This window comes from Astatotilapia calliptera, chromosome 10 (genome assembly GCF_964374335.1).
Source record: "Astatotilapia calliptera chromosome 10, fAstCal68.1, whole genome shotgun sequence".
NCBI classification, from domain to species: Eukaryota; Metazoa; Chordata; class Actinopteri; order Cichliformes; family Cichlidae; genus Astatotilapia; species Astatotilapia calliptera.
The window spans coordinates 17,524,161-17,537,471 of NC_137431.1; the positions used below are offsets into that span (position 1 = coordinate 17,524,161).

General features: G+C 40.5%; 1 protein-coding gene across 6 annotated transcripts in view; it reads right to left on the reverse strand.

Moving 5' to 3' along the window:
* LOC113030261 (rho guanine nucleotide exchange factor TIAM1-like) overlaps positions 1–13,311 on the reverse strand; it is a 51,180-nt gene that overhangs the window by 3,909 nt on the left and 33,960 nt on the right. For all 6 annotated transcript variants that reach the window (XM_026181517.2, XM_026181518.2, XM_026181515.2 and 3 more), the window contains 10 exons: positions 13,115–13,248; positions 4,272–4,496; positions 3,915–3,983; positions 3,678–3,803; positions 3,296–3,404; positions 2,986–3,165; positions 2,714–2,832; positions 2,503–2,611; positions 768–826; positions 334–430 (listed from right to left, as the gene is read on the reverse strand). In XM_026181517.2, coding sequence (XP_026037302.2) covers positions 334–430; positions 768–826; positions 2,503–2,611; positions 2,714–2,832; positions 2,986–3,165; positions 3,296–3,404; positions 3,678–3,803; positions 3,915–3,983; positions 4,272–4,496; positions 13,115–13,248 — 1,227 coding nt within the window. The remainder of the gene's footprint in view (positions 1–333; positions 431–767; positions 827–2,502; positions 2,612–2,713; positions 2,833–2,985; positions 3,166–3,295; positions 3,405–3,677; positions 3,804–3,914; positions 3,984–4,271; positions 4,497–13,114; positions 13,249–13,311) is intronic.

A 13,311-nucleotide genomic window follows, 5' to 3' on the forward strand; every position in this document is an offset into this window, starting at 1 on the left:
TTTCATGATTTTTTCTCGTTTCTTCATGAAAACACTTTTATTAATGTAAATTTTGAGCTTATCGCTACTCTTCCTAAAAAAAAATAATAATAAAAAAAATGTTGATATGTTGTTGTCCAACACATTCATACATTATAGACTAATGGTCAAATAATACATTTTTATTGCACAGGTCTTCTATTTGAAGATATGCTATAACTAAATCCATGTGTTTCTGGTGTAATTAGTCCATTCATGTTTATGTAAAACTCCAAATCAGTCCTCAAAATGCTAACAGTACCTACGGGAAAATATTAAAAATTGCTGCATGTTAGTATATTTAAATATACTCACTTGGGAGGGTTCGGACTTGCAGAGAATCGGTTGCAATCATGTGACGGAAGCGGATGGGATCTTTTTCATCGCCCCCAGACCCGCGATGAGATGCACCCTGAAAGATAGAGACTGGTCAGATATTTAATGCATAACCGCTGCAGTGCATCAACATGACAGCAGAGAGCATCAGAGTGCAGGGAGAGAGAGGGTTCATTGAACAGACACAAGTATCTACTATACTGTACTATGTACTGCAGTAACTGCGTGCACACACGCAGTTACTGCAGCTGCCAATAACTGCCCTCACACAACCATGAAACATTAGCTTAATTATTTCTGTCCCGCATGCAATGTAAAAAGAGAACACGTTAAAAGCACTTAAGAGGATGTGCACCCTCCATCACTGTGTCTTAAAATGCAATTAAAATTAAAAGTCCAAAAAAGGTACTTACAATTTTTTTCCTGTGCTTAGAGCAGTCCTTGTAGACAAATACAACTGCTGTTTTGAACACTGCATGCGGGCAGAGAGAGAGAGGGGGAGAAAAGAAGTGAGAGAATTGATTAACAGGGTCTGCATTCGTTCTTTGCGCAACAAGCAACTTCTACTCACTGTCGCCTTGCCCAAGAAAGCACATATAATAAGCAGATGTAATATTTATTGTCAAAAGTGTCTCAGCTGAGTGCATTTTAAAACACATCCCAGGCACTTCTGAGTAGGTGTGTGAGAACTGCATATCACACCATTAATAATCACTTCACCCAAAAAGTGAAAAACAATGTAAAGATCCCAGTTTGCATGACTGGGTCCATTTGCCCATTAACTGAAATAGCACCGAGCAGTACCAAAGCCTGACAGTAAAGCCTCACACGAAACAGTAAAGTATTCATAAATGCAGAGCAAGTGCTCTTTCATAAAAATGTAACTGCATGTAGCTCCTCTGATAAGTTTAGAAATGTTCATGATGAACAAGAATGTCATGGCAACACTGGTTTATTTTCTGGGATGATATTTTTACATCTTTGACATAAAAAAAGGTGCAAAAGTTGTGGTTTATTACATACATGACAGGTTCTGCTTGGTCACATATTTGAAACAACTTGTTTTGGCAGCATCAATAGTTTCCTGGGAAATACCCAACTTTCACAGACAGACCACATATTTGCCATCATTTGTGGAGACCGTTCTAAAATGTTTATCCTAGCCCCGTTCATCCATCAGTGCAGGTGTTCATTGAGTTGAATGCATCACCTTTATCTCTCCAACATACCTCCAGTCTCTTTATCTCATCTGACCTCAAATTTATACTGGCTTCAGTGCAGTTAGCTGCAAACTCAGGTTCCTCTTAAGGATCCTGACCATCAGAACCAAGTTCTTCTGCGCTGAGGGTTGTAGATTATTCCGAGAGATATTCTTGAGTTGTGTTAATCTTCAGTCATATCTACACTGAGTTTCTGAGACTTTCCCGTTGCACTGTGTGCCAATTGAGCCAATGAGAGTTGTCAAATTAACTCTTTGAGGGTTGCGATAGAGAAGCTACTAGCTGTGAACTGTGAGGACTAAAGGGGAGTTAAGAACAAGGACATTAAGTAAAGTTAAGTAGCTTTCAGCACCACTGAATTAATAATCTAAGTTTACGTCATTTCAATTTAAAACAGGACGGCACATTACTTAGCATTAGTACTTGGATCCATTATGTAAATGTGACAGCAATTTTTCACCTGCAGTCCCTCATGTGGGTGTTGATTTCTATTAATTGTGCTTGTTCTACAATCATTCTGCCCCATGAAAAAAAAAACCCTGTTAAAATTATGAAAAATAGAATATAATAATGACATTCATGTCCATTATGCAAACTTCCAGCTTCAGCTGCATCTATGGCAGAGTGCACTAGAATTAGCAATGCTTGGTCTACACAGGTTTTTAATCTATCCTGTGCATAAAGACGCAAACTGTATATTGACCTTTTTTGATTATTCATAAAGAAGAGCTGAGGCTGAAAATGAAACCTATGATAACTCAAAATGTAGACAGTTGATCAGCTTAGGTTTGTAATCACATTAAACATCAGTACAACAAATCCCCACTTTATGGAGACTCTGTTATATTGTAGGTATATCTCTGTGTTATGTAAGGAGGTATTCCCGGCAGCCTGAATTTCAGGTGGTATAATCTACATAAAACCGTACCAAAAGCAGCTAAATCCGGGTCCTTTTTGCTCTTGGCCAAAGAGGTTTGAGGGTTTATCCATGCCACTGTAGAATGTAGTAAAAGATCCCCCATCGAGAGGTCAGCCACCTGTGATGCATAAAGTAAAAAAAAACAACATGTTAACAAAAAAAGCAAATAAGTCACAGGATCATTCACTGGGCTTAAGGCTGATACATTAATGTGTTCTACCTCTTTTTTATCAGCAGTCTGCTCGTTGATCAGCTGGTCAAAAACAGCGCCGTACTCCTCATGAAGCTTTTGCATCTCATTGATGTGACTTGCAACTTTGTTCATGGCCTTAATTGCAACTACATGGGGCAAATATTTATAGTTAAAACCCCAAATCATTGATTCACCAACACCATATCCTGAATATACAAAGTTCTATGTAGCAGGCGAGTAGATGATGATGTACCATTTCACCACAGTTTTAAATGCTCAATGAAAAAAAGGATACTTACCATCCAGGTGGTAGTGTTCCTCACTGTCCGGGTCAGTGAGAGAATAGAGCTCCCTTAGCAGAAGTGGATACTTCAGCACTCTTTGGATTGGTTTGATCAGGTAAGACTCGAGAGTGGATGAATGTTGCTGTCTGGGATTTTTCTCAGCCAGGAAGGCCTTGAATTCTGGATCGGTCTTTGCTGGAGGAGCGGAAATTTAAACACCAATTTATTTTGTGTAAGGCACAAGGTAACGCAAAGACTTGCTTTTAAAAATAGTAAGGGGTGACTGCATGCTTGGCATGAGGCAAGAATCTGTTAATGTTTTTACCTTTAGCGAGGACCTTTGGGACTTTGGTGTGACTGGCGCAGAAGGCGCTGTAAATCTTAAAGCGATCAGCATAATACAGGAATGACCCACCCAACGAGAACAGCACCTTCTGCAAAAACAGACGAGCATAACATACAATCATAAGATTATATGATCGCATTTAAATGATGGCAACGCACATTATGTGGAAATTCCAATTTTGAGAAGCTGCTAAATAAGAAAGAGTCTCAACTTTTTCTTTTTTTTTTTGACTAACATAAGCTCTTTATTATGCGTTATACAAACAGCAGTACCAAGGGGGAGTGTTCCCTAAATGAGACAAAATAATTAGAGGATTTGAAGCCAAATGAAGCAGTTGGGTCTAAAATCAACATTCATTCACCTTAAATTGCTCCACCCTTTCCAGCCTCTCCTGGTCTGGCATCAGCCTGATTCCATCTTCCAGCGTGCGTAGGAACTCCACCTGGAATTCCACCATCTCTCCGAGGTTACCAAACAAAACGTCCAGCTGCAACACACATCACTGTCAGCACTACTTTCGAGCAAAAATCGTGTATAGGTTATGGTATCTAAGCAGTTTATTTCAATTCTTGGATAATAAATATCAAGTGAAGAGTACCTCATCCTGAGTCAGGAAGCTCTTTTCCTGCAAAGGTTTCAAGTAGCGCTCTATTAGGCAGTTCAGATCCTGAATGAGACAGATATAAACAAGATCAGCCTGTCATCAGATGCTCGAGGAGGAATGAGGCATGTCTTGTGTCTGTTGATTTGAAGGCTATTTAATGAATCATTTGCAAAGATTTTAAAGAATGGATAGAAGTCAACCGCTTGCGGGTTTCAACATAACTCACACTGACACAAAAGTATTTCAGCGACGATGACACAGGAACACACTTGGCAAAACATTTGTGAGTCTGAGACCGTAGCTGCATTCTTGCGGCACGCTCAAAGAACACTTCAGAGACCCTGTACTCACTTTGACATAAGTCTTCTCCGTCTCCACCAATTCATTGATGACCTTGCGCAGTTTGTCAGCGTGGGAGAGCTGTTTCTGTGTGGCCGCGGCTGCTGTGGGTGGTAAAACCGACACAGGGCTCGGAGAAAGGGATGACGAAGACGATGAGGAGGACGACGACATCGGGCACTCGGGGGGATTGATGTCATGAAGGCCGCGGCAGAAAACAGTGACCTGCTCTGTGCTCTGCTCAGAAAGAAAAGGAAGCAGAGCATGCAGAATTTTTAAGGGACCGCTTTAAAAACCACTCACAAAAATTAATAAAATAACTAAATGACTATAATATGTAGGTTTATTTTGAGACGTACGCATTCATCATTAACAAGACATTAAACGCATTCCTACAGTCTGCTATGTATCAAAGACACCAAACATGAAGTCTAAGGAGCTTGGAAAGAAAAGTCTGGACTTTTTTAATTTGCTTGAAGACGCCTCACCTCTCATCCGAGAAGCTTCTTCAGTTCTAGGGTCAAATGAGGGTCCTCTTTTGAGGAAGAGAAAGAAGCCATCTATGTCCTCTGTGAACGACCATCTTTGAACAGAGGCGGTGGCTTGCGACACGAACTGTCTGCCATCCAGTTCTGAGATCCCTTCCCAGACGCCTTAACGCCCACTCACATCCTGGGCCATCTGACCTCAGGAAATGATAGGGTGTGGTTAGGTTTCACAATGAGCCCACCGGAAACCTTGGCTGATTGTGACCCACACCCATTTTGACACCTTGGCTCGTGCAATTAGGTAGAGGATCATTAGGGGGGTCCATTGTCCCTCTTGGGGGATACTCCCACAGGGTTTAAAACTGGGACTCTCTACCATTTGACCCTAGAACTGAAGAAGCTTCTCGGATGAGAGGTGAAACGTCTTCAAACAACTTAAAGAAGTCCAGAAGCTTTTCTTTCCAAGCTCCTTAGACTACAATGGCCTGGATGACTGAGAACCTTCACAGACATACCAAACATGAAGAAACCTGCTAGATTCAGATTGTTAGCAGACCTAATAAGGGACTTGTCGCCTCCTGCTCCTTTTCTGCAACTATAAAACCAGCATTCTCTGATATTACTCTTAGAACTTGTTCAGTAATGACCAGAAACACATGTCACACATCATCCATAACATTACACACTGGAACCAAATACTGAGAAGAATATATTATGAACATGAACACAACAGAGCGCTGTATATTGAAAAATGGACAAAGTGAAAAAGCAGCAGCATCCAAACCAACAGGCTGAGTGTGTTTTTAAAAAAAATCTAATGTTCTACAAGTAATACAGCAGCATGTCTCCCTGCTGCACCAATGGTTATGAGTCTTTCCAGCATGTGCCAATACTTTCTACAACAGACTTCCTGTAGGTAAAGAGGTGTCTCTGAATTCAAACCCAGAGTTCAATAGTTTTCTTTGCAAGCCCAGGCAGGCTGTCACAAGGACTGAGTTCTTCTGAGAAATCTAGAAAAAAATAGATGTACATGTGCATATTATAGATTCTCTTTCTAACACCAACTATAAGAGAGCTCAACTCTAAAAATCTCATTAATTACCAGTCCTCCTGTCCAGAGATGACACTGAACCTTTATTGTTTATTTCCAGTGTACATGTTAATCATTTATAAAGCAACCTTTAAAGAAAGGCAAAAGAATGTAATCGAGAAGAAAACTACACATCACAAAGTAAAACTACAAACTGAGTCGTGTCAAGCTGATTGATGATGCAAGTTTAAATCTGTATTATCTGTAGGCAGCACAAAACAGGTTTGATCCTATTTCAATCGCCATTTACTTAAACGGGATGCCACCAGTGTTACTCACGGAAGCGCTTTTGAGAACATATGTTACAAAACTATCATTTTTATGGGTTCAGTGAAAGTGTTTACTTATTGTAATCTCTGATATGGCAGTACACCTCACTGTGTGCTGCTGATAGCTGATTTACATAAACTGGTCAGCTGGGGAAGTAGCTTGTCTTTACTGATTCAATGCCTTGTCTCCTGCTGGACTGCAGCAATGACAAACATAATTTTCCATTGTGGTATTCAAACCAGTTTTGCAAGTTTGCTATACACACACACACACACACACACACACACACAAACACACACACACACACACACACACACACACACTTGTTTGCACAGCAGAATTGGGCAAACAAAGATTATCGACAGTCCTCCTATCACTAACTAACTACAGTCACAATAATAAACACTTACCACAAAATGAACTAAAAGTCTGAATACAAGTAAAATGACACAGGTAACTGAATTTTGTGTAGCATCCAAATAATTTACATTGCTTACAAAGGTAATAACCGCATTAAAAAACATATCCACAATAAAGACCCTTTAAACTCCCCAAACTGACCTTACACATCGCCGAGAACAAGTTTTATCAGACATTAAATCTTGTTCACCGAAAACAGAATACTAAGGACCGGAAAAGCATGCAAGGATGAATGTGCTGCGATCTGTGCAGTGAGAATTCCTTCGTGTTTCTAAACACAACAAGCCGAGCAATGACACTGCCATTTTTGGCCATAAAAGCGAGGTCTCGCCCTTGACTGCCGAGTGGCAGATGGGGCAGTGGCAGAGACAGATGACAAGAGATGGGGAATGAGGAAGGAGAAGAAGAATGGCAACATGATGCCGCACCATGACCAATAACTAACTTTCACACTGGCAATCTAAGTGACATAGAGAAAATTGTGAAGAGCATAACTAATAGGATTCAATGACTATTTATCTGGGGTTTATTTAAACCCCAAAACAAACAAGTGCAAGCTTCGATCGCAGATTCTAATGTGCAGTATAACAGTCATTAGCTCGTCCAGAATCGATGCCATTTTACTCCCCATGCCACTGAGATATAAACACGATATAGTAAATAATAATAATAATGTCTAAAAAAAAAAGGGTAGCTCATACACTCAAAATGTGTCATAAGATACAAATATTACATAAAATATTAAAAAGGGTTGTACAACTAGGGATTGCACTAAGCATAAGCTTAGCATTGCTGGTACAATACCATGACATTATCACTAACCTTTGTGGGATTGCATCCACAACACAAGCCACCTCACACACACACACACACACACACACACACACACACACACACACACACACACACACACACACACACACACACACACACACACACACACACACACACACACACACACACACACACACACACACACACACACACACACAGCTCACCAGCTGTAACATGTCATAGATGGATTCGGTCGGTGGCTTAGAATTTCTTCTTCTCCTAAAAGCGGACATCCCGGCAGGTGAAGTTTCGACGAGAAATCAGGTTTTCATTTCCTGTCCTGCTTTTCAATTCCAGAGTGCTTCCACTCTTCCTCTGCCCCGGGAAGGCTGTGTTTTTCTGCCCTGTGCAGAATGTAGAGTTGCCGAACTTGTCCAGCTAAACTGATCAGAAGTGCTAAAGGAGATGCCTGCTATTCAACACTCACCCTGCTCTGCAAAACACTGCAGCTGGTAAAATCATTACTGTGGCAGCTGAACAAATGGGTCATTAGGCAGACTGAACAGAACAGATTGCAATGAACAACAGCACTCCCATGTCACCTTATCCTACAGCGTCTATCCAATCACTTTCTATTTTTTCAATCCACCGGCTGTCTCTGCATGCTGCCCTGAGCGCCAGTCTCCACTCTCTTCTTTGCCTCGTATCTGTCCTCGTTGCCTCTTCCACTTTTCTGTCCAGGTGTTTGAGAGGAGCGGTGGCAGGCGGCGTAGAACAAAACATTAAATAACAAGATCAAACCTCACACCCTCATGAGAGATGTAAGAAGAGATGGGAGGAGAAAGGAGGGAGGAGAGAATGGGTGTTGAAGAGGCAGTGGGTGGTGGGAGCCAAACACTCCAACAGGCATCTGCCTTCTCTCTCTCTCTTTCTCTCTCTCTCTTTCTCTCACTCATCACTGCTGAGAAAGACTTATGTCACTACATGCTTGTATTTGAACTTGCGCTCCGTTTGGAAATGGGTTTTAAGAAATACCGTGGTTAACGCAATTATTTCTAGAATAACGACAAAAAGAATACGTGGAAACCAACTCAGAAAAAGTTTGTGCCCTAATGCATCAACTATGCATCCCACAGTCAAACCAGTTCTTGCCATTTCCAGAAACTATGTCACACAGGTCAGAATAAGTTCTTTCTGAACATTGAAAATGGCAAAAAATAAGTATATTCCACATAAACGATAAACTTTAATCCTTTTTATAAAAACAACAGTTGGAGTGGAGAAAGAGAGTCGCAGCTTTTCTCCAAGTCCAGCACATGCAGTCTTTATTAGCACAGTGACTAAATGTACTATATCCTTGACTCGGAACAGACAGGGAGGAAAGTCTAGTATGACAGAGGAGCATGGAGGCAAGCACAAACCTGCTCTAACACCCATCAGCTGAAACCATGCTGAGCGAGAGCCAGAATAACCAGAGATTGCTCATATCCACACACTTGGCACACAGAAGCACAGCACACACATCATTTCACAGCTATGCAGTGAATTTTGACATGCAATAAACACACACACGTATAAGTAAATGGAAATGTCTAGCAATTCTTACGGACGTGCCTCCAATGCCTCCTTGCACAGTGTTTGTCTAAAAGAACAAGCATTTACTTGTCAATATTTGAGCATGGACAGGAAGGAGGGAGGGAGGAGAAAGGAAAGGAAAGGAAAGGAAAGGAGGATATGTCTTGAAGTTCAATTTCACTGGAGATCAGGAAAACATGCAAATCCATAAATCCCTGCAAGGACTGATGGGATATACAGAGAGAGACTTAAATCATATAATCTGAAAGCATGATTATGTTACGACATGAGTCTTCATAAATCTGCACAGGAACATTTCGAATTCAGAGCCGTGGATTTGCAGACTACAGGCTTCAACTCAAAGTTGTAATGGGTGAAAAAAGTTAGAGGCACTTTTTTTATTCCCTTAAACAGCAGCAACCAGCCAGTTCTGATAACACAGCATTAGAGGATTAAGTCGTGTACATTTGAATTTATTTAAATTTTGGAAAACCATCAGAAAGAATGTGTTTTCTTGGTGTGTGTTTACCAAAATATTCTAACACTAACATACAAATTGATGTGTTATTTCTGCATCCTCAGTGTTGACTTTGTGAAGATTATTGCTGCCTTAGAGGCTTCATAAATCAGCACAGTGCTCCCTCCAGTGGAATTTCTGTGGAAGAACAACAGCATCTGAGACAAAGGTGAAAAGGCCCGATTGGAGGGAAGGGGGGCAAGTGAAAGCATAACTGAAGACTTGTGCCACTTATACAGTCATAATAGCCAGAAGCTATAATAATTATATTAAACAAATAGACTAACTCCAAATGAACAACTGGAATTATATCATCAAGAATAAATCAAAAACAAACCTTGATAAAAATTGCACACCACCCTTCAAACACTGAATAATGTATTTTCTATTTCAAATGCCCTCAAGCCAAACTATTAGACATTTGTAAATTATTATCACACTTGTCAGTGAGGCTGACTACACCTTGGAGAACACTAGCAATCACCGACATCTCTACTATCACCGTTATCCTGAGAAATCGGCGCTTTTTTCTCTGGTCGGTTTATCATAGCGGGGAGGTTGCTCTGTGCTTTGTCTAAAATAATGAACATTCCCATATCCCCCGGCTAGCCAGACACTCATTTATCTCCACTAAATGATGTGAAACACTGTGGAGAATGGAGTAATTAGAATGTGGGGATAATTAAAATTGTCCCACTTTGCCTCGTTTTCCTCACTCCTCTGCCACCATGGCACCGCAGGCGCTGGGTGAAATGAGGTAAGACGCAATCCGCAGCACTTCGAAGCTTTTCCAAACAGGAGACTTGAGAAACAAAAGGCTGATCAACATAAAGAAAGGACAAATAGTTTGGGTGAATGTGTGTTTGTTTTTGAAGAAAATGCCACAGTTTTGGCAGTCTGTGGCAAGTTTGGATTGAGCATCCAAGTGTTCAGGCTAAGGTCAGTGCCCACAGCCGGCTGGAGAGCTAAGGGAGCGGGGCTGTTTTAAGTGCCAACGGCATCCTCATGTTGTTTATGGTAATGAACAGCAGGGGGTTCGTGAGGAGGAGGGTGGAAAAAGACCCAAGATCAGAATGAAACTACAAGGACAGAAGGAAAGAAAGGGCATTCAAAACAAGACGGCAGATGAAGGTGCTGGATGAAAAGAAAAGAGCTGCTGTGTCTGATGGTCATGGTCACATTGTTGCTCTCAATGTGGAAAATAATATGACAGTAAATCAAAAATCTAAGGAAATTAGGGGTACAGCAAAGGTAAAGATGAAAGGAAAGGATGGAAAAAAGCAGCAGGGCACAAATCAGACAGCTCGTGTTAGACGAGAGCAGGAGGTGAAAGACACAAAGCTGAGATGAAGATCACTGACTTAACACTTGTGTTCTATTCTTGTTTACTGGTTTGCAGTGAATATTTTTTCCTCTTATAAACAATCCCGATTAGTCAAGTACATTAGTCTGTATGGCTGTGTGGCTGAAAGAGGTCGATTCCCCGAAAAGGCTTTGGATTTGTTGGCCATATATTTCGGATCCCAGTTTTGACTGATTACTGAATTTAACCATACAGCAGATACACAGAAGAACAACTGTGAGGTTAAAACGGCAAAGCAATTTTCAATGTTAATTAAAAACTGCGAAGAGTTTCAGAAAGTTTTGTGCGACATCTTCAACTAAATGTTTTCTTTCATCATGAGTTCAAATTAGAGTCTCATCTATATCAAGAGCAAGGCAAGCTTTTCTTTAAGTATTTCACTCACTTCTAAAACTGGCACATTGGAATCATGGAGGAGTCTTCACTGAAGCTGCATTTGACCTCACCCATTAGCTCTCCCTTGAGATTGAAACTCATTGACACAAAATGAAGAGTGAATACACCGATGTCCCTTCCCTTTCTTCTTTGTTCATGCCTAGGTTATCAACACTGGTCCAAAAAAGGAAAAAATGTTTCCGGTGGTTACTAGCTATCAGACAGTGCCATGGTAATGGAAGTGACAAGCGTATCAGAAGGAGAGTGGATGGCACACGGCCTGTCCCAGCAATCACTGCGTCGACCCTGATCAGTCCAGACATAATCTTAATTAGAAAGTGATGCTGTTCACTCACCTGTCTCCAGTTCAGTGTTCCAGAACGCACACTCGCACCCAACACGTACTATGTGCACATCTGTTAATGTGCCAAGACACATACACACTACATTTTGCTATGAATACGGTGCTGCTAATGCAATATGCTGTCAGCACCACAGAAAACTGTTATCGGAGGAAGAATATGGTTATGATTACAGTGTTAAATCCGTAGGATTCACAGACTCACTGTAACCATCATGTTGGGCTTATATATGCCCTATATATTATGACTGTGACAACAGAAAATCCACTGAGAATCTCCCATCTTTTTAGACCAACACTTTTTTTCTGGTTTCATGTGACATGCAGAAACAATTCAAAGCAAAGTAATCAGAAAATCCACACACGTTCCTGCATTTAACAGGATCTGGAAAAATTACACAAAAAAGAGCATAAATCAACTGTTGTGTGTCTGTACGTATTTAACTGTGTCTTGCTACTACAAGTTTAAAAGAAACTGAAGCGGATTATTGTGTCATTGTGACCCCCTGTGGAAATGACCCATGTGGTCATTGCCAACAATGCCATTTCACAGTTATTCAGTGACCCCTATGTGGGAAACTACAAAATAAAGAAGGTCAGTTTGTATTCTGCATCATATACATGCATACATATCCTTATGGATTGGCATAGATTAGCAAATCACTAGCTCATTAAAAAGGTATAGTTAAACACCACAGTGTGCATCAGAAACAACTAATTGTGAGTTTTTCAGCAAAACAATGTTCTTGGATATTGTAGGAGCTGAGATAATAAATCATTCACGCAGAGGGAAAGACAAACTATTCTGGAGAAACACACTGCATGCCTAAAGAAATAAATAAGAAATTTGATATTACAACATTTTTGTGACAGCCTTTTGCAAAAATAACCACACTGCTGTTTTGTTATGTGGCGTTTTACACACACCTTTTTTTGTATGTGTAATTTTGCCCATAGTGTTATTCCTGTATATAGTCCTGTATATAACACAAACAATAATTGGTGTATGTTTTTTTTTAATGTTAAACTAGATACCTTGTATATAACATATAACTTGGATACATTTGGTTGTGTAGATAGTGATGCATTTTTTACATTGTTTGATCAATTGTAACCCAGGGGAGATGAGATCATAGTGCATCTTTTCTTTAGAAGTCTGAGGAAAAGCATCGCACATTAAGTATCATGCTAGGGCTTACTGGTGTGCCGGTCAATCACTTCTCGTATCTGCTGAATTTTTTCATCCAGCACTCATTCTATTGAACCTTTTATCTTTGTTCAGACTTAGTTTGGCAAACTCTTCCTATATAAAACATGAAAGCAAAGCGACTGCTGAAATTTGTTCAAACATAAATCCAGCCTGTGTTGGATTGTTGATCAAATGATTGTGTTTTCCTTTGCTGTCTGGCATGAAATGTAAGAAATGTCCCCGAAGATGTCAGGCTGCAAGATGACAATGCAACAAATCAAAGACTAAGAAAGCTAAGACTAAAGCTGCCAAAACATCAAACACTGAGCACCAAAAACTCCATCCTCTGTTGGGCTAAACTGTTATTTTTGCATGTCTGAATTTTTTACCTGGCTTGGTGTGTGAAACTGTGGCTTTGTAAAACATATCTTACTTTGTATCCAGTCCCAATGCAAGTTTTATCTTCCGGATGATCCCTGTGGCTCTGCAAGGACAGACAAGGTTCCTCCTCATAAGTATCATCTGGGCTCTCCAGTGGCAAACCTGACACATCATCCAGGATGTCTTCTACAAAAAGGACAAAAGGCAAAGCTGACAAAGAAGACTACACATACACATACCTATACCAAG